General features: G+C 36.3%; 1 protein-coding gene across 9 annotated transcripts in view; it reads right to left on the reverse strand.

The window, feature by feature from the left end:
- The window catches only part of INPP4B (inositol polyphosphate-4-phosphatase type II B), a 755,730-nt gene that overhangs the window by 222,474 nt on the left and 505,956 nt on the right, over positions 1-27,300 (reverse strand). For 8 of the 9 annotated variants that reach the window (XM_049632225.1, XM_049632223.1, XM_049632226.1 and 5 more), the window contains one exon: positions 26,474-26,553. In XM_049632225.1, the coding sequence (XP_049488182.1) occupies positions 26,474-26,553 (80 nt within the window). Of the gene's footprint in view, positions 1-26,473; positions 26,554-26,903; positions 27,064-27,300 lie in introns of those variants that run through there. The other variant, XM_049632229.1, reaches the window with a different exon arrangement.

A 27,300-nucleotide genomic window follows, 5' to 3' on the forward strand; every position in this document is an offset into this window, starting at 1 on the left:
CAGCTATACAATATGAAGATAGTAAGCCATCCTACTTATCTCACAAGATTTATGTGACCAAAAACAAAAGATCTTAAGTGTAAGTACAAAACTGCTTTAATGTATGGCAGTGACTACTATATTGTACAGTCTGGGCCACAAAGCTTCAAGAGTACATCACAAATACATTTCTTCAATTTTCAGACTCATTGGCTCATAGCATCTTCTTTACTGCTAAAAATAGTACTATTCAAATATAAGTAATTATCCTAATAGAAATAAGTTAAAGCATATCTTTCCCTCTTCATGACTTTATTAAAAAAATATATGATAAGTTATGTTTGGAAACTTGTTGATTCAATGTAAAGGTGAAGTATAAAATACATCTTTAAACTTAAGACATATCCTGCAAACAAGGTGAGAAAACAAGATCGGCATCTTGTAAATGAATTTGTCAGGATTCATAGGCAACCAAACGTATATTAAAAATAATAGGATATCAAGAGCTGCCCACTGGTACATAATGAGTTGTAGGTAAGAGGGAGTAAGTACACTCTACCCTCCTGCATCCACCGAATGCAGCTATAAAACCTGGACAGATGGACAGAGTAGCTGTTTGAAGACTCAAAGTAAATAGCACCAGGAATATTGGGGTAGATCAGAATTTTAAATACCACTGAGCCAGCAGTGAGTTTACCATTTCCCCCTTTCTGGTAGCTCCTGATCTGGACTCAACAGAGCCCTAAGCCTAGAGGTGGTCAATGGTGCAAACAGAGAGAACTCCAGGAGAAGGCCTCAAATTCTGGCACAAGGAATATAAAATGGGTTTCCCAACACTCAGAAGAATGGTTTTCATTTTTATTTTTTCCACTTTCTCACATCCCAGCCCCCAAGTAATCCAGTGGGGGCAGCAGTAAAAGTGACAGCAAAGAGGAATTGCAGGAGGCTGAATACTATGAAGGAAGGAAAGTCTCCTCTCTGATTGCAGTTGACATCATAAGGGTGTAGGGTGAATCCCTTTACTTTTTATCTCTCTCTGTTCTTCTGCTTCTTGGTCCCTGAAGAGGGTGCAGTTGCATAGCAGAAATAAAAATAAATAAATAAATAAAACCCCAGCTTTCTGGCTGGAGGATCAAACGGGAAGCCACAGGAAACAGGAACGTGCCAGGGATAGTGTGAAGAGGAAGGAGGCCAGGAAAGGGACTTCTTAATATTGTTCATAAATACCTGGCCTCACCTCAAGCTGTGCACGCGTGAATCTAAATAGAATATCAGAGACTTTGAGAAATAATTTATGGACTCGACTACCCCCCAGGTCTCAGACTGTCAACTGAGTGACAAAGATGAAGGACAGGTCTTAATGATACAACAAAAGCTTTGAAAATGTGAGTGATATTGAAACTACTATATGAGGTTTCACAGGACGTAAGTTCAGCTCACAAACATCTAGCAATGAACAAATGGAAACTGACATAAAAAAAATTATCATTTATGGTAGATACAAACAAAATGCCTAAGTGCAAAGATGTATAAGATTTATATACTGAAAATTACAAATGCGGATGGAAGAAATTAAAGAAGTTCTAAATTAATGGCAAGACAGATAGTGTTCATGTATTCAGACTCAACTTTATAGAGATGCCAGTTCTCCCCAAATTGATCTATACATTTAATAAAATACTAATCAAAATCCCAACAAGATCTTTTGTAGATAATGATAAGCTAATTCAAGAAGTTATAAGTCAGGGCAAATAAATAGAACAGCCAGAGTAATTTTAAGAAAGAAGAACAAAAATGGAGGATTTGCATTTACTGATTTTAAGACTTATTGTAAATATACAGTAATCAAAACTATGTGGTGTTGGTGAAAGGGAAAATATATTTATAAATGAAACAATACAGAGGCAACATGATCAATTATTTTTTGACAAAGGTATGGTCAATTAAATAAAAAAGACTAGTCCTTTCAACAAATGGTATTGAAATAATTAGACATCCATTTGGGAAAAAAAATGAACCTTTGTCTTGACTTCACAACTGAAACAAAAGTTAGAATGCTTCACAGACCTGAATGTCTAAAACGTTTTATATAGATATAGATATAGATATAAGAAAAAAATCTTCATGAATTGGGTTTAGTCAAGTGTTCTTAAATATGACAAAAGCAAAATCTAAAAAGGAAAAAAATCAGTAATTTGAACCTCATCAAAATTGAAAACTTTTGCTCTGTGAAAGATATTGTTATGTGAATGAAAAGACAAGCATTTGACTAGAAGAAAATAATTGCATATTATGTATCTAACAAAGAATTTGCTTCCAAAGCCCATAAAGAGTCCTCAAAACTCAGCAGCAAAAAAAGGAACAACCTAATTAATAAATGGGCAAAGTTGAACCAACATGTTTCAAAAGAGGATATTCAGATATCAAATAAGCCATGGAAAATCATTCGGTGTCATTGGTAAACAGGGAAGTGAAAATTAAAAGCATTATGGGATGTCACTATATGCCTTAGGATGGCTGATGAGGATGCAGAACCACTGAAACTCTCATACGCTGCTGGTGGGAAAAAAAAAGCATCTTGGGTGTTTATACAACTCAATATACACTTACCATATGACCCAGAAATTCCAATCATATTTACCCTAGAGAAATGAAAATTTAGGGTCACAGAAAAACCTACACATGAATATTTTACAAGGCCCTCTCATAATCATTCCAAATTAGAAACAACCAAAATATCCTTTAATGTGAATGGTTACACAAACTATCTTACAACCATATAGTGGAATCCCGCTTAGTAATTAAAAACCAAAACCAAAACCAAAACCAAAACTGTTGATACACATAGCTTGGATGAATTTCAAAGGCATTGGACTGGGTGAATGAAGCCAGTCTCAAAAAGATACATACTCTATGATTCAATTTATATGTCCTGGAAATGAAAAAGCTATGGTAATAGAGAACATACATTGTGGTCAGAGGGGTTAGGGTGGGTGGAGGTGTGAATTAACAGGGAAGTAGGAGAGAGATTCACCGTGGTGAAAACAGTTCTGTTTCTTGACTGTGGTGGTGTTTACAAGAATCCACACGTGTTAATAGATAGAACCATATAACAATAAAAAGTCAATTTTACTGTGTGTTAATTTATAAAATACGATAAATTAGAAAGGACACAGCCATTTTCTCTGATAATAAATTAACAGCAAATAAAAACAGCCATTCAGTCTGGGAATAGAGAATCCAAATCATTAAAAGGTTATCCTATTCTATGTGAACCAAATCTTCCAATTTCTAGCAATACTGACTTGAAACAGCAAAGTCAAAGTGTCAATTTATCCCATGCTCTATACTTTCAAAATATATGCTGACATAGAAATGTCATATGTGAGAGAAAAAATCCACATGAACCATGGGGAACATTTCATCAGACTAGAGAGGAAGGTGTTCATGCAGGAAGTTCAGTGAGTTTCCCAAACCAATGATTCCCATTCATGGGATGAACCTACCAACTAAAATTACTCACATTTAGACCTACAAAAGAGAAACTATTGCTAAGGCTTTTTGTTGTGTCAACTTATTTTATTACATTTATTTGTTTGAATTTTTATTTTGAGTAAGAGAAAGAAAGAAGATTGAGAGGAAAAGAGCACCTCCTAAGCAGAGATCATTAGAAGAGAAAGGAAATATCAGGGAGAAAGTAACCATATGAGGTCATGCATAGATTGCTTCAGACATTATTTGAAAGCAAAGATTATACATACATACATTTTTAAGACCATTTTTTTCTTACTCAAAATGGACATGCTCCTGGAACAGAAACTCTTCACAAGAATGGTTTGCAAATGTCACTAAACCAATCAAAATATTCTAAGACATTCTGAAAACATTCCAAAAATAGTAGGCATGGGGAATTAAAGGAGGCAATTATTAAATAATTAGCAATAAATACTAGTGATGGGTCAGTACTTAATACTCAAATTTTGAATTATGTATATTTTTATCTGTGTTGTGCTTTGTAGTTTATGACAGTTCCTTAATGGTAGGAAACAGTGCTAAGAGATTTTTTTTTAAAGCTAGAATTAAAAAAGTTATACAGTATATGGTCAAAGTTTTACAGTGTATAAACATAATTTTAGACTATAATGTTTTTCAAACCTATGTAGTAAGAAATTCACTAAGCTTTAAATTGCACCATGGGGCATGCACTCTGAAACCAAGCAATTCTTAGTGTCTATATTTTTATGCTTAATTGCATTTGTATCTGCATTACATTCTTTTATTAAGCTATAAAATCTTGTGGTTTTAAAAATATTTTTTCTCCTTTAATATGACAACATTTTAAACCAAAAATCCTTTAAAAATAAGTTCAAAAACCAGAAAATATGAATTCATTTACAAACTTTTATTAAGGACCTACTATGTTGTAAGCACTATTCCACGCACAAGGATTGTTGCAACAGAAAACAAAACCAAAATCCCTGCTCTCATTGAATTTGAACTCAACAAATAAACAAATAAATGATACATTAGAATATGATAAATTCCATGGAGAAAAATTAAGCAGGGAAAGAAGGTGGATGAGCATCGGGTTGGGGCTGCTACTTTATACTCAGTGGTTAGAAAAGAACTCTCTAATACAATGCCATTTTAACAAACACCTAAAGGCAGTAAGGAAGTAAGTCACATATCTTTCTTTGGGAAAATCTTTTCAGGCAGAAGAAACAGATGGTCCAAAAGCCTTGGAACCTGGTCCCCATATTCAAGGAGGAGAAAGAACCATTATGGCTAAAGCTGGGTAGGGTAGAAAGAGCGTACAAGAAGACTAAGTAAGAGAGGCATTCATTCTTTTTACATTTCTGCCCAACGAATGACCACAAACTCACAGTGTAAAGATCAGAAGTATGGATCATGTCCTCAGCTCAGGGTCTCACAAGAATGAAATCATCACGTAGGATGCACTCAATTCTCCTGCCTCATGGAAGCTCTAGGAAAGAATCCACTTCCTAGCTCATTCAGGTTGTTGGTAGAATTTATTTCCTTGTGCCTGAATGACTGAGGTCCCCTTTTTCTTGCCAATTATCAGCTAGTTTCTTGCTACTGACACTCCATGCCTTGAGATCACCCTCCCATTCTTACTATGTGGCCCTCTCCATAGGCAATTCATAAGAGGGCAGTTTGCTTTTTCAAAGTCAGCAGGAGAGTTTCTCTTCCTAGTATGCTAAGATGGTAACTTATACAAGGTTATCCCAGCTACCTAGTATAATGACTAGTGGTTATCCCATCACCTTTGGCACATGGGGTAACCTAATAAGGGAAGTAACTATCCCATCATATTCACAGGCCCCACCCACATTCAGTGGGAAAGTATCATGCATGGCATGTACACCAGGGAGCTGGGAATCTCAGGGGACATCTTCGCAGTCTGCCTACCACAAGCAATGGTGAATCATCTAGAACTCCATAGGACACTCTAAAAATATTTGCCTCGTGAGTGAGATGGAAGACTGAAAGAAGATTCTAAGCTGACACATAAGTTTTAAAATGAGAATCTGGGCTGCAGTGCAGAGAACAGACTGCAGGGAAGCAAAGAGAGAAGCACCAAAATGGGTTAGAAGAAATTAGGATGAAGTCAAGACATGTCAGATTCTATTTTTATTCTGAAGGGAGACAAACTAGATATTGTGATTGGTTGGCTATAGATAGTAAGAGAAAGAGGAATCAGAGACTACAGAGACTATAGCATGAACAATGAGAAGGGTGGAATTGCAATTTCTTGATATGGGTAGACTGTGAGGATACATAGGATTTTAGGGGAAGGAAGGAGGCAGACAGGAAGGGAGAGTTCAGTTTTGAACATTTTAAGTGTGAGACATTAATTTAAAGGGCGAATAAAGATATCAGGTGGTTGGATGTGAGAGTCTGGAGTTCAAGGGATCAGTCAAGGATAGAGAAAAAAAATACAGGGATCATCAGAATATAGATGATATCAAAAGCTTTGAGACTGAGTGGAAGTGAGTGAATGAATGAAGAGTGAAAACTCTGTATCTAGACTCAGATGTAGGACATCTCACAGTTTAGAGGTTGGTGTGATGAGGAATAATGTGCAAAAGAAACAGAGAAGTTGCCAGCTTCCCATTGATAGGAAGACAAAAAAAGTCTAGTATCTCAGATACCTTCTAAAGAATGTGTTTTAAGGAGATAATGATCCAGTGTACAGATGTGCCAAAGACAGGAACATTGAGAACTTTCAATTGGATTTAGCAACATGGAGGCAATTTATTCCTGATCATGACAAGAACTGTTTAGGAAAAGTAATAGGATGAAAGCCTGATGAAAATGGATTCAAAAGACAATCAGAGGAGGCAAAGTGGAGACAGCTCTTGAAATGGTTCTTCTACAAAGAAGAGTACGGAAATAGAGCATTGTTTAGAAGATATGGGAGATTGGGTAGCATTTTTCATGTTAACAGACATGATCTAGTAGAGAGGAAATAATGTGTGACACAAGAGTAAGAGGGGATAATATTCTTAGATAGATGAGAAGAGATGGAATCTAAAAGGCTAGTGGAAGAGTTGACTTTAGACATGAAGCAGAGTTCATCTGTAATAGTGGCAAGGCAGGCAGAGTGGATCCTGGTAGGTTAGTAAATACAGCATGGGAAATTACCAAATTCCTTTTCTCAGTGAAACAGAAACCAGATAAAATCAGCTGTGAATTAGGAAGAGGGGAGATTTCTGGGAAGAAAGAGATGTAAAATAACCGTCCAGGAGTGTGGGAGAGCAAACGGACCAGGGAAATATAGGACTACAGAACAGTACTGAAGAATTATGAACCCAAAAGAAACCTATAAACATGGAAATCAAGTTATCTCAGTTCACTCAGCTGGAAGGATGCATGCATGGATTAGGTGAACAAAGTGAGGAATTTAACCAGTGTTTTTGCTGTTGTGGCTATTCTTTTCTTCTATCTATCTATCTATCTATCTATCTATCTATCTTCTATCCTCTATGTACACTTATCTATTTTTCCCAGGGAGTATAGTAACTGAAGAGGGGCCCAGGAGATGAGGATATATATGAGGGAATTGTTCTCTGATTCCTAAGTAATGGATCATGGAACCACAACTGGATAAGAAAAGAAGAGTGGATATGGGGAAGGGAGGTTATGAAGGGTTAAAGATATGACTTTAGGATCAATGACTTGGTACAGTCAAAGAGCAAGGAGCACAGCAAAGAGCACAGCTCCTTCCTCACGATATGAGATGGAAATCCAAAAATAGAGTACTTAAAATGTAGACTCTGGAGGGGTAGGATTAGTGACAAGATCTGGGGGATGACCCCAGGAGTGGGTTGCTGAAGTAGAGAAAAGTCTGAAAGGCCCATGAACTGAAAAGATGATTTACATGGCTATTAAATCACAGGATGCATGAGAGGGGTTTTATTGAAGAGAGACAGTGCATTGCGAGTGAAAATCTTCATGAAATGAGGGGAATGGCATCTTCCCATAACCCTGGTAAGGCAGGGAATCCAAAGGTGTGTCTGAGGGCATAAGCCTCAAATTAGGAGCATTTTCAGAAGATGTTCATCCTACACCACTTGGCAGGGCTGCAAGAGATAGATACCCAGCTTCCAGTTAAATAAAGAGAACTAACTGAGAATGGGGATGTGGTTGAGGAGGGACTTAAGGTATTGGAGGAGATTTGGGGAGCAGAGGGCACTAGGACCAGAGTAGGGAGTAGACAGACAGGTAAAATGATGGGTGACCACGTGGATGAAGGATGACCTGGGAATCCAGCACTTCTTGTGGTCACAATGAGTAATGATTACTGCCACAATAAGGAAACTCAATTTAGCTAGGGCAGCACTAATTTTAAAATATTATAAAGACCTGAAATTTCTCATTTTCTGACTTTATATTGTTCTGCTATATAGTCTTAACACTGCCTTCCTAAATCATCTGGTAATTATTTTAGAGGTCAAGATGTGACTGATTCACCAGTAAAGAATTCTAGACAGAACAATAAAGATTCCTACGGATTTTTTTTTGTTAAAAAGAAGAAAAATGATTAAATCAAAGTTTAAGACGCTGCTACAAGGAAACAGAATACTCAGTATACTGCTTTTACTCATGCTAAATAGATTCTGAAGATATATTTGAATAGATCAAATGTCCTGCACCAGTTTTTCAACATAAAGTACATGAGAAAGCACTGTTTCTCCAAATATAACCCTTTTAAAGATTATTCTAAGATTTCGATTATAAGACAGGTTACCTACTAGTAATTAAAAGGTCCTTATCACTTCTCTAAGAAAAGAATCCATATAAGAAAAAAATGGGTTTTGGCAGGAAATAGAAAAACAGTAAAAATTAAAGGTCACAGGAGTAAAATTTTCAATTCAAGAGCAATTGCTATATAACGTTTTGGAAATTTTTGAGAACTATATTGATGTATGTGTTCCCAATAAAAGTTTCACCAGTTTTAAATAACCTCGGAGGCAGCTATTTTCTCCTTTTTTCTCAGATAAACTCCTCATAAGTCACTGTTAGGATTGAATAATGTCAGAGAATGTTTAGACCAGTGAATAAATACCATCTAATTCATTTCATAGAAACTGATACCCAAAGAGGTTAAGCAACAGGCTCAAGGCCACCTCACAAGTCATCAGACGCGCTGAAGTTGGTCTAAGAACAATAAAAATCGGAAGGTCACGTCTGATTTTTTAAAATTCATTTCTTAAAAACAAAATATAAATGGTGTAATTTATTTTTAGTTGTTTGTCAATTTGTTTATCATTCTTATCTGAAAAGTCTTCATAAAAATTGTGGTTTTAGTTTAGTCCTTCCCAGCTTGCTCCTGAGCTCTGAGGCAATTGGTCTTCTGGGCTACGGGATCTTTGTTCTGAGCAAGAGACATTTGGGGATCATTTCATCTCTTCTTTTAAACTTTGTTCTAAGACTGTATTCTCTCCTATAGCAGCATGAACCCTCTTGTGTATCTTTTCCATGTCTGGAGTTACTTTCTTTACATATTGAGAGAATTATTTCTTGTAAGCAGCATCATCTTCTTCCATTAAGTACCACATATAATCTGAAATGTTCTGATCCAAGATGTGCTTACAAAGCACTTCTGTGCTGAGTTCCTTGCTTTCTGAATTGCATCCAGGGCATCATTTGGTACTGTGAAGGACAGAAAAGCTTCTTCCCATAGCTCCCTTCAGAATCCCCAGAATCCTTCAGAAATTTTATTTCCAGCGGCAGTTCTGGTATGGACTACATCTAAATATAAAATACCTTCACATTATAATTTGGAAGTTCATGAGTATAAGCCACAGAGACTATCACAGCCCCTTCTATATAGATGCAAGCAATCCGACAAATGCTATCTCCACCAGTTACATAAACTATTATATTATATTTAATTTATCCTGGATTTACTAAGCATTCTCAAACATAGTAATCAGCTTTACCCTCTTTTCTTCTTCTAATTTTCACTTGGTATCTCTTGAAGTAGGCCTTATTCTTGACAACTTATTCTTGAAACCCTATCCTAAAGAACAGAGACCGATGTCTGTGGCTGCAGCAATCGTGGTAACTTTTAGAATTTAATTCTTACTGGTTACAACAAGAAAATACAGTTGATGAAATAAAAAAAATGATTTGAAAATCTATTCTAAGAATTCTATCAAAGTCCAGTAACTCTTTGTTTTAGTTTTCTCAGGCTGCCATAAAATACAATTTTGGTTGATGCCAGCATGGTCAGATTCTTGTGAGAGATCTCCTCCTGACTTGTAGACAGCTGCCTTCTCATTGTGTCCTTGCATGATGAAGAGAAAGAGCAAGCTCTCTGGTGTCTCTTATAAGGGCACTAATGCCATCATGAGGGCCCCTTCTTATGACATCATGTAACCCCAATTGCTCCCCGAAGACCCCATATCCAAATAACATTACAGACGGGGTTTAGGACTTCAAAAGATGAATTTTGAGGGGATACAAACATTCAGTCTGTAACACTTTAAAACCTCTAACTTTAAAAATATTAGAATACAACTCAATATTGGTCATTATTCATTACCTTTGTTGTATTCATAGAGAACCAATTTCAATTACATTTGCAGATGTCTGGAAAGGTCTACCTTAATAGGGCTTTGATTACTGAATCTGGACCACTGTTCTTGAAATAAGTCTATTATTGCATCCTTAAAAATCACTGTGCCCATAAATTATCTTCTCTCTCATCCATTCTATTTTTGTTCATTTTCTCTGGAACTTACCAGAAATGTGGTATTGGACAATTTACTTAACACTTCTAAGCTTAATTTTGTTCATCTGTAAAATAGTGATAATAATATTACCTGCCGTGTAAGATTTTTTGAGGCGTAAATGAGACAGTCTGAGAAAGCACTCAGTAATTGCTATTATTGTGTTGTTGGTGGTCCTGGTTGTGAAAGACAGTGGAAGAGGTGAGGGACTACAGGTACTAGTAGTTTTCTGAAATCTGCAATATTTCTTGGGTTTATCATCTGCTTTACTGATTGCAAAATAATAGAAATATATGTTTTATTCTGTGCCTGGTTCCCTTGTATTTTCTTAAGTACTAAGAGCACTAAGAGCATCTTTTGCTCTAATATTTTGTCTTTGACTCTGGTCCCTGACACAGAGCTCCTAAATCCCTTGCAATTTCCTGGATGATAAGAGTGTTTTTGTTCGAATGAGGCAATGTTTGGTGGGCTCCTGGATGGTGGTTGGTCACCAGAAAGAACAAGACACAGTTAGAAGCTTAGAATTGTGAGGCTCACACTCTATCTTCCATGAAGGGGAGAGGGGCTAGAAATTGGGTGAATGACCATTCCTGCCTATGTGATTAACCCTCCACAAAAATCTCAAAAGTACAAGGTTCAGATAACTTCTGGATTGGTGAACACATCCATGTACTGGGAGGATGAGGCATCCCAATTCCACAGGCATCCCACACATTTGGTGACCAAAAGTCAGAAATGAACCGTTCTGTGTGAATGACAAGGGAAAAACACTCAGGAGTGTTTTCCTTTACATGGATTGTTTTCTATAGTATCAAATTACTATTCCTCATCCCAATGTGGTTTTATTTAAGCCATTATGTTTTTAATGTTATTATACTTTCTCTTCCCCATCTTGTTATTGCTTAATAAATTGAAGTGTTAGAGGACTTGATTGAGAGCCTTGGAAAGATTCTTTCGAAAATATCTTTTTATTGGGGCTCCTGGGTGGCTCAGTCAGTTAAGCATCTGACTTCAGCTTAGGTCATGATCTCATGGTCTATGAGTTTGAGCCCTGCGTGGGGCTCTGTGCTGACAGTTCGTAGCCGGGAGCCTGCTTTGGATTCTGTGTGTGTCTCTCTCTCTGCCCCTCCCCCACTCACCCTCTGTCTCTCCCTCTCTCAAAAATAAACATTAAATTTTTTTTTAAATATCTTTTTATCAACGGATTTTAAAACTTTAATGATAATTTTATTTACTTACATTTGCTTCTCTTGACTGTAGTTTAAAACATTTCTAAACTTCATATGGTTACTTTTTTCCCCTTCATTAGTTTATTAATTCATTCTTACAAATGTATCTCATCTAAACTTGATAATGTTCAAAAGGGGACTTGCAATCTTTCTCTTAAAACCTATTTCACTGAAGCCTCCCCCTACTAAGTTAGCGGTAACTCCATTGCTTTCAAAGTCTAAACCAGAATTTCTGAATTCATTGTTGTTTCCTTTCTCTCATATGCCACATCTATGCTGTCACCAAACCCTATTCATTCTGTCTTAAAAATATATCCAGAGAATGGCCACTTCTCAGCACCTCTGAACTACCTCCCTGGTAAAAGCCACCATCACTCTTATCCTGGGTTGGGGCAGAAGCTTCCTACTTGCACTCTTGCCCCCCTGCGGCGATTCTATTCTCAACACAACCGAAGTCAGAGCATGCCACTCCTCTTCTAAAAACCAGGCATGACTCCTGGCTCTACTAGAAGTAAAAGATGAAGCAGGCACACTGGCTTTCACTCCTACAGCATCTAGACCCATGCTACTTTCTTGGCCTTATTTCTTTTACTGTCCTTGTACTGCTCATTCAACTTTTGTCTCATGAGTCTCTTTACTGTTCTTTACATTGGCTATGGCAGCAAGACAGCCATTGCCACCATCACTCCTCAGTTGATACCTGCAGGGTTAATTTCTCCAAATTTTTGCTCAAAATGTCACCTTCCAAAAATGACTGGCACTGATCACCCACTGAACCATGCTGACCATAGGTAGGAAACGTGTATGATCAAAGGTATAAACAGCCTAGAGTTGGTGTAAACTCATTTTTGACAAAATAGGAAGCTATTGAGGTTTAGTGTTATGAGAGACTCAAGTTGTTGATGATGATGATGGTAATGATGATCGGTACTTATTGGGTACTATGTACCATGCATATATCAATTGCATTGCATGTATTATTTTCTAAAATTCTCAGTATCAGTGTTATGAGGCACTCCATTCCCAATTACAGATGAAGATTGTGAGGTGTCCTCAAAACTCTAAGAAGTACCTCCATTTGTAAAGGCTTCTCTAAACCTGATTCTGGAAAGGCTGTCTTTCAGGAAAACAGAAGTTATCCAATAAAAATCAATACCCTTTCCTTGTATACTTCACTAATTAGGTCCTCCAGGTAATGCAAAAAATTACTCCCTTACCTCTCTCTGCCTGCAACCCTCACCCTATCCCTCTCTAAGAAGGTCATAGATGGAGACAATCCTCAGCCTTTTAGCACTAAAGAACCTTGGAGTTCATCTAATCATTGAATTCAAAGTCTTCTTTTTGTACCCAATAAAACTGAAGAGTGCACACACACTTCCTTCCTAAGGTTAATGGCAGAACGGACCACCATCTTTGGAATGATGTGTCTTGGGCTCCAGTCCCAGCTAACATAAGAGATAATTTACCCAACCATCCTATAGTCTACATTGGACCCTTGTGACTCAGCTTTATGTGCTGATTATTAATATACATGACTCAAAAATAGAAAGGGGAACTTTTTCCCAGAATGAGTATTCATGTGCTGTTATAAAATGTTGCTTGTTATCCATTCTTTGCCTCTCTAGCTTCAGAGTTGTCCATGATTCTAGTCTTACAATCAGCTCCAGAAGAAAACACTCCATATCTCTTAGAAATTCATCAGTCCTCCTTTCTGACTCCATCTCTCTGTAGAGAAGACATGAGATGGAAGTTTCACAAAGCTTTCATTAAGGAATGGACCTGTAGGGTGTGAAAAAGGAAAAACACTCTCCAAAAATATGTATTCCCATCTTTTACTCATTTTAGTCCTGAAACACAAAATTTTGTTGCCATATCATGTCCATGACAATAATTTTTGAACTCAAAGAATTAAAAAAAAAAATCTCTGAGAAAACAATAAATTTTATGATAAATACTATGAAACCAGTTATATGTGTTTTTACCGTTTCCTCCAAAATATCCTTTATTATCTCAATATATTCTTCAAATAAATTTGACAGGAAAGAAGATCAATTGAATAGTACTTGTTTCAAGGGCTAGTGGAGGTTTAAGGAAGGAAGGGATGCATGAAAGAAAGAGTAGATAGAAATTTTTTTTCTACTAAAATATAAAAGGATCCTTTACTTAAAATCCAGCTTATGAACCCATTATTTAATTTCATTCAATGGTATGATCATTACTAAATGCAATTTACTAATGGGGAAATTTAAGCAAAGTAATTAACACTCCTGGTGAAAGTAACAGTACTCTAACTTCTTCCAATGTTACACTCACAGGCCTAACAGCCTCAAAGTACTTTAAAGGATATATCATAGAAGCAATAATAGAATTGGTCATAGAAGCAATTCATTTTTAGTGGTACTAGAGGTATATCTCAATAGTCAGGAAATTTAGTGTTAGTTGGCAGTCTGCCCAACAAACAAGCAAACCCAAGGACCTATAGAGACTGTCTCTCCTACTTACTGTGTGAGTCCTTGGAAAATCTTCAGTTCGATTCTAGATAAGAAAAAAATAACCCCCACTATACAACATTTTTAAGTTTCGGATTGAAACTTTCAAACCTGCTTTGAAATAGGGAGACTGCATCTATGTTGAGAAAGATAAAAATAAAATGAAAATAAAATAAAATAAAATAAAATGAAATAAAATAAAATATAAAATAAAGTTCAGGTTATCTGCTCTGCTCTTCAATGGATGGTTGAGGATTAGACTAAATTTATTATGGCACCTCAAGTTTGTTTTTAACAATCAATTTTTGTACTAAGTTTTAAAGGAATGTGCTTATTTCCTTTCTAACTTACATATTTGAACATAAGAAAGAAGTAATATTCAGCATGCATCTACAAGTGAATTTGGACATTTCATTTGCTTGCAATAATGTAATATATGCCCAGTACCACTGAGATCAGGTTCAATTAAACCCTCATTCAGTAATTTCAGTTAATTTAAAAAAAAACTTACTTTATATGCAAGATAGTAAAACTACCCCATAGGGTAACAAATTCATCAGTGCTACACAGTGTTAGAAAGAAGACTCCTTAATTACTTAATTTATCTATTAGGTATTTGGGTATTTCTATTAGGTATTTCTTATTCTAATGAGCTTAAGTGCATTGACCGAGGAACCCAACAGATCATCCATGAAAACAGGTTGGGCCCATTACTAGAAGTAACTATCCCCCATTGTAGCACAGCCTACAAAACAGCGTGCATTCATGGAAAGTAATTTGCATATATTGGTACTATATCTAATTAAGTACCACAAAATAAGCTTGACTATTCTTTCTTCTTTCTTATTCTACATCTTCTCTTTTTACCTTTGATCTCATCCTTCTCTTTGCATTCTTAAAACCTTTTATCATATTTTTGTGTATTTTCTAGTTTCCCTAGCTTCTATTAATAAAATAGTATTTGTCTTAATTTCTTGACAATTCTTTACCTTACTGAAATATTATTGCAAACAATCTCTTTCAAATGCACTTGTACTATAAGATAGCCATGCTATGCCACAGAATTATAGACATCAATTAATTTCACTTAATAGATTAGGGTAAATAATCCTCAACTAGAACATACTGTAAGTGGGGGATACATTGTCAAGAGGCAGGTAACTTTCTATGTTCCTTCAAGGATGGTACCTCCAACGCAGCTCACTCATATATATATTAAGTGGAACAGACAATGTATAAATAGAACAGCAAAGTCAAACCTCACTGGAAACAAAACTAACAATGGTGACCACCCAGTGATCATTAATCCTCTGTTAGTTGGCAGGGTGATGTGTTCTGGCCTGCTTCTTCAGGCACCACTCAAAAGCCTGATGGTCATCTGGTCATAGGAAATCGAGAAGCCTGAGTTGGGGTGGTGACCAGAACTTTTCACTAACATTTCTGGAGACTGCTGTATCTAAGTTCCCAGAGGGTGTAAATTTGAAGAATACCAGGGTGTTCTGGATGGGTAAGACTTGTTCCTTGGGTAAAAGATGCCCAAAAGTGGAGGGAAAATAACTGGTTATCAGTGTAGGACTGGACTCCACCTTTACAAAGTGGAAAGTGTGCACAAGCCCCTGTAAATGATGAAGGAAAAGGTATCAGTGTCAAGGGTAATGTGTGTGGTTGCAGATGAGGCTGAAGAAGCAGACTTACAATCTTGTGTACCTTGGCTGAGGTTGTTGCACACATATGTTCATATACATGCTCATGTGGAGGGGGGCGGGAAGGAATATACTGTCTCTATTGTTTAGGAGGAAAAGAGCATAATCAGATAAGAATTTGAGAAAGGATGAATTGAAAAAGATGCTCAGATTTCTAGCTTCTGCTACATTAAGAGTGTCTGATGGTTCTTAGTTTAACAAAGATATGAAAAGCACCAAAAAGCACAGCTTTCAGGGGAACAGCAAAATTCAGTTTGTGGTAGTTATAATCTGCAAAAATAAATGTATGTCCGCTTATGTAAGCTGAAAATGAATCAGTCAATGCACATAAAGGATACAGTATGCATTTTGTCACTCATTTCCTACATTTCTATACAAATTTCACAAACTGGTGTCTACACCAGTCATGGTGTGAATATAAAATGCCACAGGGTTGGCAATGCGTATGGACAGGGGGTGAGGGATGGGAGAAATAGGGGTGGGTAACTGCATGTTACATAGGAGCATAACATGCATGGGTGGAAAGTATGCATGTAGGACTGAGTATTCATTTGCATGAAGACCACATGCCTGCCTACAGATGTATGTGTTAGAAAACAGGCCTATGGTTGGGGGGGAAAAGTGGACCATACATATAGACAATCACTCATGTATTTTTAAAGTTTATTTATTTATTTTGAGAGAGAGAGAGAGAGAGAGAGAGAGAGAGAGAGAGAGAGAGAAAGCGACAGCGCCCAGACAGGGCAGAGAGAGAGGGAGAGAAAGAGAAGCCCAAGCAGGCTCCAGCTGCAGAGTTCAATGTGGGGCTTGAACTCATGAACTGTGAGATCAGGACCTAAGCCGAAGTCAGAGGCTTAATAACTGAGCCACCCAGTCTCCCCAAGACAGTCACTCATGTATTTCTCTGAAAAATACTTGGCTGTTCTTGTTCCCAATCAGCATTTTCTAAATTATGCAGCTGTGTTTCTTGGAGCACAACATCTGATAAGCTGTGAATAGGTGTTCCATGAAAAAAACTCTTGCGTTCAAATTAGTGTGGGAAAGCTGTAGGCAACATCTGTCTTCCCAAAGCGACTTGAGGACTAATGAAGGCACTGAAAAGTCCTACAGTAAAGTAACCCTCTTCAGTCTTTTAGCACAGCATTTTTAAATTTACTTGATATAAAACTCCTTTATTCTAAGAACATATATGATTAACTGAAGGGATACTGTGTTCAAAAAAACCCAAAACCAAAACAAACAAACAAAAAAACATTGTTTAGAAAAAGCTGATATAAATGTGCCTAGAGCAACAGAAACACGGGGAGATAATGACGAAAGTGACTTTGGTAAATATGGGCAAATCCAATATGAAATTTTCAGGTCAAATATAATTCCTTGCAGGCCTAATCATTCCTGCAAATTATCTTCAAAGCTAAATTAGCTCTCAAACTTCTTAAGCAGGTAGGTCTTTGTGTACAGATATTAACTTAATGTGATTTGCATTTTAAAAGAGGAACGGTTTCAGGCTTTTCTATACAAACTGAGAAGCTATTAAAGTGTGCTCTAAGTATGTGCTGTCCCTTCAGTGACTGAAAACTCTAATTTGCAATCTGATGAATATGACATCTTTTGAATAATGCAAGCTAAGAAAGTGCTAATTGGTTTCCATGGTCATACCTACAGCCTCATGAAAATAGATTAGGAACATAAAGAAAAATGCAGAATATATGACTGCAGAGCCATTTAAATTATAAATGAAAGACTGTCTAGTTGAATGTAATGCAAAATAATAATAATGATAATTTTAATAATAGGTGATAAGCATTGATTTGCACCTGCTTTGCACCAGGTACTGTTTCAGATAGGCTGTGTCCAATATGTCTAATCCTCATCTGCAAAAACAAAACAAAACCAAACCTGAGGCTAGACAAGCTAATCAATACAAAGATAAATAAAAATTATAGGGAATGTTTGTTGAGCAGTTTCTATGTGTCAGGCACTGTTGGACACATCTCCTATCAAATAATTCTTGCGAGCCTCACAACAACTCTGTGAGATGGGAACTACTATTGTCCCCATTCCACAGATAAGAAAACTGAGTTCAGAGTACTCCACCATGCTGCTAAGCAATACAAGAGCCAGACTTGGGTATGTATGTATGTGTTCAGATATGACTCTAAAGCATGTATTCTCTCTACCTCTCCACTATCCGAATCCCATGATATCTGTATATGTTTCATATTCTGATTTTAAATTAAATTGATATAATGTTAACAGCAATTAGCAAGTGGCTCATGTTAGAGCCTTTTGATAATTTCAGGCAATTGTGTCCCTAAAGGACATTGACATGTAATCAGTTGGAGAAGCAAATTCAACTACTTCTGGGTTTGATGTCTCCCTTTATTCTCACAGTCCGGTCCTGAGAAATGTCACTTGAATTTACTTCTGTGGACAGTTTATGATATATTCAGCAATAAAATGCAATCAGTACACTCTAATAGCAACTGATACACTGTGTTATATTCATGAATTTCTGTCCTGATTTCAATGCTATATTGCTAAATTTTTATTTTTTTAATGTTTATTTTTGAGAGAGAGAGAGATAGAGAGAAAGAGAGAGAGACAGGCAGAGTACAAGCGGGGGAGGGGCAGAGAGACAGGGAGACACAGAATCTGAAATAGTCACCAGGCTCTGAGCTGTCAGCATAGAGCCCGATGCAGGGCTCGAACTCACAGACTGCGAGATTGTGACCTGAGCCGAAGTTGGACGCTTAACTTACTGAGCCACCCAGGTGCCCCAGCTAAAGTTTTAAGTAAAAAAAAAAAAAAATTCTTTTTAAATGTTTTGCCCACCTCTGTTTCTGTTTCAACCAAACAAACTGCTCTCCATATGCCTCTTGCTGGTATCTGCCACCTGATAAGAAGCTATATCTGATGTTAGAGGGATTAATGGCAGAATTTAGACTTCAGGTAAGTATCTATTTCTCAGATAATAGAAATGACATGTTCAGGTCAAAGGTTAAACTGACCTCTCTGCCGCTGACCAGTTTTGAGAATTGTGGATGTCACATTTAAGAAAGAACTTCAACAAACTAAGTAAGCAAACAAATCAAACATTAAATTATGGTTGAGGGAATTAGTAAGTTTAATGCAAGAAGCAAGGAAAACAGTATTGACAGAATGCTTTTCTCTAATGCAAAGCAGTGCAAAGAACTTTACTGCATTTATTGATTGCCCGGAATTACCCTGGGAGGGAGGTCATTACTACTTCTACTAACGGGCATTAAAGAGAGCAGACAATACAGGTGAGGCAAAAGCTGGAGGCAAAGCTGGAACTTGAACCCAAGCCTGGCATTAAACCTGGCTGTTCTTTCTACTATATCACATTCCTTCCTGAGAAAAAAAGGAGAGAAGATTTAAGGTTGGATGAAAGAGCTGCTTTCAAATGTGATCATAAAGACACGAGGCTTGTCCTCCTTAATTCCATGAAGGAGAGCAAGGGCCGTGGCAAGGACAGCAAATTTGAGATAAGAAAGGAATACTTTTCTGACTTTCACCTGTCTGAAAATGGGAAAGACAAATGGCCTCTTGAGTTGGCACTGCCTTTCACTAAAAGGGTCCAAAAAGAAGTTGAAGTGTCGCAATGTTTTCTGTTCTCTAAAATTATTTAATTTTAAGATTCTAAACAAAATATATATTCTCTAGAAAATCCTTGAGAGCAAGGACACTTCTTTCTCAATCTCCATTTTCCAACGTGTCCCAGCCGTGTGACCTAAGAGACGTTGAACTGCTGTTGTTCGGTTTGTTTCTTAGTAAAGCAGGAATATATCACCTTTCAGGCAAGGTTATTAGAAGATTGAATGAGATAAGACATGTGACATCCTGAATCCATCATAAAGCTCAAACAGTGTTAGCTGCTCCTTCCTACATGTTTATGAGGTTAGAGTCTGTCAGAATCAGAAGGTTTTCCTGTTACCTCCACTTGGATAATGCTGAAAAATGTGAAGGAACCCCCCCACCACCAGATGCAAGGCTCTCCCCTTCTACATGTGTCTGGATCAATAATGAGTAGGCATGTGCTACTGACTTGCATGTTTTTCTGCTTTTTCACTCCGTAAGAGAAAAGGGCAGTGTTCTTATTGCTCTCAGGGTTTATAATGTGCATTTTTAGTTAATTCTATGCAAAAGCATCGATTAAGTAGGTTTTTACATGCTATCTTCATCCCTCTAACTTTTACATTGGTGCATTTAATAAAGTATGCTACTATTCTGTTTTATAATTAATCACAGATAGGCTATTCCCTCTCAAAGAGGGGTTTTTTTTCCAGTTGCCCATCAAAGTCTTTACCTGAGAAATAGATACTTACCTGAAGTCTAAATTCTGCCATTAATCCCTCTAACGTCACCCTCATTTCATATAAAAAGTGTTTCAGACATACATAAGAATTAGTGTTGTGGAACCATCAGACCTTTCTGCTATAATCTTACTTTCTGGTACCCAAGAAAGCTAACTGGAAGACTTTTAAGAAAGAATGAAATATATTTAAGATACACATGGCTATTAAAATGTTTGCTTGTAATTTTTTAAATTCTCCTGAAGTTCAAACAAATGCTGATAAGAAAAGATGTCATTAAAGAGGTATTCATCATACATATAATTTTAAAGACTATAATCTGGTGCTTAAATTAAAAAGACTTGCATAACCATTATTTACATGCAGGAAAAGAATAGCGATAGGAAATTAAAATTCTAAGAAAGTTTAGTTCCATTTTAAATGAAAAAAGTTTATCCTTTAAAACTCTTTTGTCAATCTATGGCAAGGTTCATCTCAAGTACTGAGGGGGTTCAGATGTATTCATGCATTCCAAGAACAAACTTATTCTGATCTACTGCCCCGTGGGCTAAAGAACATGTCTATGCTCCCAACCTGTGAGTTGTTTGTGACAATTTCATCTTTTTATCGCTGAGTATGCTTGTGCAGAAAACTGTATGTCATCGCCCAAGGAGCTTTTCCTTATCATTACTTCCAGCTCTCAAGTTAAAAACATGCCTTTGGGAGATTAAGTTAAAAATATGTGGGGTTTTTTCTTATTGTTCTCTTACTTTTAGAAACAAAGTTGAACTGTATATCTGTGTGTATGTGTGTGTCTAAGGAGGTTAAATTGTTAAATATAAGCAAACACCAACAAATAAAAATCTAAGGGCTTCATAATGTGGACCTTACTTCCTCTAAGCACATACATTTGACAACAATGGAAAGCAAGTATTCATGGTTGGTGAGAAAGCAAAATAATCCTGAAATAATATAGATGCATAAACACATGCCCATCCACACAATTTATGATAGATTTATATATGCGGAAGTATGTACACATATAAATATTACATAAAATAGGGAACATTTAAAAACCGGCAGTAGATATCTATTGTTTATTTCTTTCATAGCCTCTCCCGCACATCTGTGTATCATAAAACATAATGCCATATGTCTATTAGGATCATGGGAGTCTTACGTTAAATTTATGTTACATGACAGCACTACCATAAATGTGGCAGAAGTAATAAATGAAAACAAGATTTCTTTTTATGAAAAAATTCAAGAAGATTTTGCACATCCATTCTGATAAAATTCTATAAATGTTTGCTTACCTTGGAAGGGTTACATGCGAAAGACTACAGAAGAAATAAGAGAGCATTCATTAAGTGCTCTCTTGAAAGATTCTGTGACAAGGTAAAGTGGCCTACCCTGAAATCGTAAATTCTAAAGGGTTTCAGCTTTTCAAGCAAATTACAATCTATCCCTCACTGTAACTCGGAAAGGGACTCATGTCAGATATAGTCTAATGTTTAGACTGCACTATAGTCACTAATTTAGGTGGGTCCCATTCATAAACAAATGGTACTAGGTTTAAGCTTAGCATCCAAATGCATATGAAGAAGTCATCATCATGAATCAAAATTCCAACAAATTATTACTGAACCCCTCCCATGTCACTGGCATATGAAACTGAATTTTAAGATAAGGCATTAAGAAAAAAGAATTGAGGTCCCTGAAACTCTCCCAAGGATAGCATATAAATGGAGGAGGAAGCAAAGATTCTATCAGATCATTAGCTTCCTAAGAGGCAGGAAAATAAAACAGCACAAGTGCTGGAGTCAGACCAAACTGGATTCTAATCCTACTCGTACAGTCAGCAGCTGCAGGATCGTAGATGAGTTGCTACAGCACAGGGATGATAATTCTGTGTGGGTTAAAGATCATGCATGAAGAGCACCTCAATGTGTTCTTTGCACATGAGTAGAGGCTCAATAAATAAGGAGATTTTTCATTAATCGTGTTATTAGTGACATCAACTGCAAAATATTAACTGATGACATTTAAATGTTTTTCTAAAAAACTATCACTGTACTTAGCATGTGAAAAATTCTTAATAAATGCTTGCTGAGTGAATAAGCCCTGAATCAAACCTAAATTGTGAGGAGATACACAACGAAGTTCATATGCAACAAAGACAAGGTCAGAACACATCCATGTGTCTCAATTCTTCTGAGAAGGATTTCCTAAAAAAAGAAGTTTTACCCTCCCCTCCCATCCTTTTTTTCTGCTTTTGTGGTTGTTTGAATACTTTAAGAGTAACGTAATTCTTCCTGACTGCTAGTACCATTCCCAGAGAGAGATCTAATCTCTCCATTCTTTTATTAAATCATGACACAGGATTATGATGTTCCAAATTTCTGCTTGCGTGGTCCTAAGACATTCAGATAAGGTTGGCAAAGCAAATGATTGTCAGGTGCTTGGACAGTAAATCAGATCTGGGCCTGATAATGCCAGGCTGCCGGGGTAAGACTAGATTCCATAGGTTTCCCTCAGTCTTCTCCTTAACCAGGCTGGTTCCCATTTTTTGCCATCAAGGCTAATATGTCTGACTTTTCCATGGCATGTTAACACTCATTATGTCTTCATTTACTGTTTCACAAGGCACCGTGGTGAAATTGAAGCGGAAGAAACCATGAACGAGCAGTCCTGGACCTGAGTCCTTGCTTTGTTCCTCCATCACCTAAGTCACATGATGTGTGATATGTTTTAACAAGTTCTCAGTTTTCTTCTCTCTCAAAGGAGACAAGCAGTGTATCACTAAAAGCACAGGCTTTGCAATCAGCAATGTGTGGCTCCATATCTTGGCTTTCCCATTTATGAGCACTGTAACTTTGCGCAAATCACTTAACTAGTTTTTATATCTCACTCTCCTTTTTTCTTAAGTTTATTTATTTTGAGAGAGAGAGAGAGAAAGAATGCGAGTGGGGGAGGGGCAGAGAGAGAGGGACAGAGAATCCCATGCAGGCTCCTTGCTATCAGGCTCCTTGCAGAGCCAACACAGGGCTTGATCCCATGAACCGTGAGCTCATGACCTGAGCTGAAGAGTCGGACGCTTAACCAACTGAGGCACCCAGGTGCCCTATATGTCTCAGTTTCTTGGTTTATAAAGTGGCAAAAAGAATAACATCATAGGCGAATTTGATAAATATATTAGACAATATTAGATTTGATAAATATATTAGACAATAATAGATATATTAGACAATATCTCTAATATTGATAAATATATCTAATATTGATAAATATATTAGACAATATTAGATTTGATAAATATATTAGACAATAATAGATATATTAGACAATATCTCTAATATATTTATCAGAGCATAAAGCACATAGTACCTTCCTCTTCTCCTCCTTCTTCTATTTATTATTATTATTATTATTATTATTATATGATTATCCACTGTCTCTCATGCCTACATTTGTAATCTTCTATACAAGGAACTTAACTTGTTTACATTATAGTATAAGAAGAGTCAGGGATATATGGCAATGAACTGGAGAATAAAAACAGAAAATGCAATTCAGATCTAAAAGAAATCAGAGGAGATAGGAACTACCAAGTGTAAACTAGCAAAACAAAGGAGATATAATACAAAAGTAAAAGGGTTAGTCCTAAATAAAGATACCAAGTCCAAATGGGATGCTAGAAAACTCGGGCAGTAATTTAGTAACTATGTATTTAAATGAAGATGAGTTATAGGAGTAGGAACCACTTTACATATTGGAGGCATTTCTCCCAATATGCATGCAAACAAATTTTATTATACAACTTCAAAAATCGACACTATGATATTTCATGAAATTTGAGTCTAAATGTATAAATAAGACACAGACTTCTTGCCCCTTGAAGTTTCTGTGGGAAAAAGAATTCATTTCCAAATTCAGTTAAAAAATTCTAGTTCAAAGCACAAATGACATAGTAACCACAAACTATGGTGCTCTGTGGAGCTAGTGAGAGTTTTGGAATTGGAATTATCTGATAAGAAACAACTCAAAGGGACAGTGAAAATGAAACAAAACTACACAGGTTTTTTTGGAAGCTTACATCAAAGAACATTTCCTATAAATGTATATTTATTTTTGTGAATTTGTTTCACAGAAATCTGAGAATTCTATTGCTTTAAATATAATAACTGGAATTGAAAAGGAACAAAATTCAGGTATTGTCAGTGCAAAGGACTTATTAAAAACAAAAGAAAACAAACAACCAAAAAAACAATGCTTCTTATCCTTAACCTAATGTTCTTTTAGCACAGTATCTCAGAGACCCCAGAGCCAGGGGAAAGAAGATGAATTCCCTCTGAATTAAAAAATATGAAATGTCAGAAATCAAAGGGCTATGATAAGTCTATACGGTGTCTAGTTCATAGGGAGAGAAATTCACAAATTTGGCAAAGCAAAAAAAGGGAAAGAATAATAACCTAGCCATTTCAAAATTATTTTTGAAAAAATATTTTTTTCTAGAAAACTCAATCCTTTGTTGTTAAATTTGTTTTCCTTTTATACAGTCAAAATCAAATGAGTATTAAGCAGAAGTATTAAAACCAAAAGTGGAAATTTGTATTGATTTCATCTAAATCTGAAATTATTCTAATTCTTTTTTTCTTTTTCTTAAAATGGTTGTACTCTAAATTTGACCCTTCTGTTCCTATCCTACCACTAAGGTATTATATGTGTTTATTAATTTTCATTTAAGCATTTGTGGTCCCCATTTCTATTTCAAGAGCAGTGTCTAAATGTGTAGTGTGGTGCTGATGTTAATGACGGTTATGATATAATCAATATTACAGCTTGTAAGTCAGCAAAAGGAGGAATAAAGTGCTATGCATCTCATCCAAAAAACATATGGTCTGCTAGCATTCCTAAATTAGCTTAATGCCTCACTTCGTATGCCATGAATCCAGTAATACTTGGGTGAGATCCCACCACTGTGCTAGGGCACTAACACAGATTTTCTAGAGTATTGGTGACATTGATAGCTAGACATTTTAGTTAAGCCATACAAACTTCAAACTGAAAATAACCACAGCAACATTTTATTGGGAATAACACCACAAAACTATGAAGACTTAAAAATGTCTTCCCAAATAAAATACAACAACAATAACCAAACCATGGATGTTTAAGAGACATAGCTGAGAGCGAAGATGATGGTCTCATCAGACTCCATCAACACTTATTTTTCTGCATGAGTATGAGTTACTTTACATTACTTTATACTCTCTTAAATCAAAATGCAAAGCTGTGCGGATCAGGAAAAATCAGAAAAGGAGACAGCCAGCAATACAGATTCCAGCATAAGCCACAGCATCTTTATTGAAATAAATTGGTTACAAGTGGGTCCTTGTGGGTCAAGGCAGAGGGCAAACACACTTAAGGCATTGTCTCCTCCTTGGGAGGAGTCTCTATGTTTCATCAAAAGGAGAGCATTTTCAGGGGCACCTGTGTGGCTCAGTCAGGTAAGCATCTGACTTTGGCTCAGGTCATGATCTCCCAGTTCATGAGTTCAAGCCCTGTGTCGGGCTCTGCGCTAGCAGCTCAGAGCCTGGAGCCTACTTCAGATTCTGTGTCTCCCTCGCTCTCTGCCCCTCCCCCACTTGTTCTCTGTCTCTCTCTGTGTCTCTCTCCATCTCTCTCTCTCTCTCTCTCTCAAAAATGAATAAATGTTAAAAAAAAAAAAGGAGAGCATTTTCTGATTTACAAATAGTGTTCTGTACAATTTTTATATTTTTTATTGCAAATATTCAAGGTGATATTTTTCATAATTATAGAAGCTATCATACAGTTAGAAAACAACATGCTATTGTTTAGAATTTATAATGAAGTTTAAAAATGTTTATTCTATTTAATACTCTTCTTAACATTAAAATACTATGTAACTTCCTAAAGATGGTTGTTTCATCTTCTATACCCAAACAAATTGTACTGATACTCAAAATTAGATCTGATCTACTGCCTATTTCAGTATGAATCTGTTTTAACTTATGTTTTATATTTAACAGTGTAGCAACAAAATAAGCTTAAAAAAAGAGAATAATGAACATTTCCTCTATTATCATAAATTTGCAATGTTGCCACTAACAAACATATTTCAAACCTAGAAACTTACTTGACTTAAAAAGGAACATTTTAATAAGTACTAGAAAAATTACTTAATAACGTGCTCATCATTTCTATTCTTACTATCAAAGAATTTGATTACTTTAATGATCGTGTAATTTTTTTTCCCCTATAAGGGCTGAAAACCTTTGACAATGTGAACCATGAACTTGAGCGTGAACTTGAATAATTGCTGTTTCCCTATAACTTGCTGCTGTGGCGAATGTTAAGCCATCTGAGAGCTGACATCTAAACATCTGTAAGAATTGGGACTTTTAAGCCCAAACATCCTTCAATAAATACCATAGGCTATTTGCTTTGCAGCATTTCTGCAGACAAAGGACTCACCTCAGGCTCAGGGCCAGCAGCTGCTCCTTTGACTTCAGTAGCTCCCCCACTTTAAAACTGGCATAGCCCAGGAAACTTCTCTGAAAATAAGAAAGAATGCTTTTCGTTAACTTCAGAAGTCCTTAATATTTTTACCGGCACACCAATCAGACAAACCTAGTCTTCAAAAGAATGAAACGTTAAATCCATTAGCCTGACAAATATTTCATATGCAGAGATACAGTCCTCACTGACAGATACAACAATATATCCTTCTCAGGGGGTGAAGTCTAGGGTGCACATGTATCCTTTTCACTAAAAACAAAGAGACCAATAGCCTGGGACGTAACAAAATGTATAGTGCAGAAGCCAGGACTTTTCTAGGAACTAATTTTCTTTGCCTATGAAAAAACTGGGTTAGAAGAAAAAATGATAAACTTTTAACATTTACCAATGCCGTCCTCGTTCTTATTAGAATTCCTCAAGTCACTGGCAGCAACAACTTTGTATTCCAGATATGAGCAAATCTGGTAGTTGGAGCTATTTTTATGTGGGACTCTGTACAAGTTATAAATAGAAATGCTACATTTCTCCCCCATCACAGCAATGTTTAAAAGCATTTGTTTCCTTTGTTATTTCTAGCATGGGACAATTTCATTCCAACACACAAAAAAGAAAGGTGCTTATTCAGTTACATTTTCTAAAATTGCTTTTTTAACCTATCATACTGGCTGTTGACTATCTATGAATATCTACTTCCTACACTCTTTGGCTCATAATGCAAAGAATAAAACTCTAAATTGGTTTTTCTTTTCCAGGATAAAAATCTTCCATCTCTTTTTAATATT

The sequence above is a fragment of the Panthera uncia genome, chromosome B1, assembly GCF_023721935.1.
Source record: "Panthera uncia isolate 11264 chromosome B1, Puncia_PCG_1.0, whole genome shotgun sequence".
Taxonomy (NCBI): domain Eukaryota; kingdom Metazoa; phylum Chordata; class Mammalia; order Carnivora; family Felidae; genus Panthera; species Panthera uncia.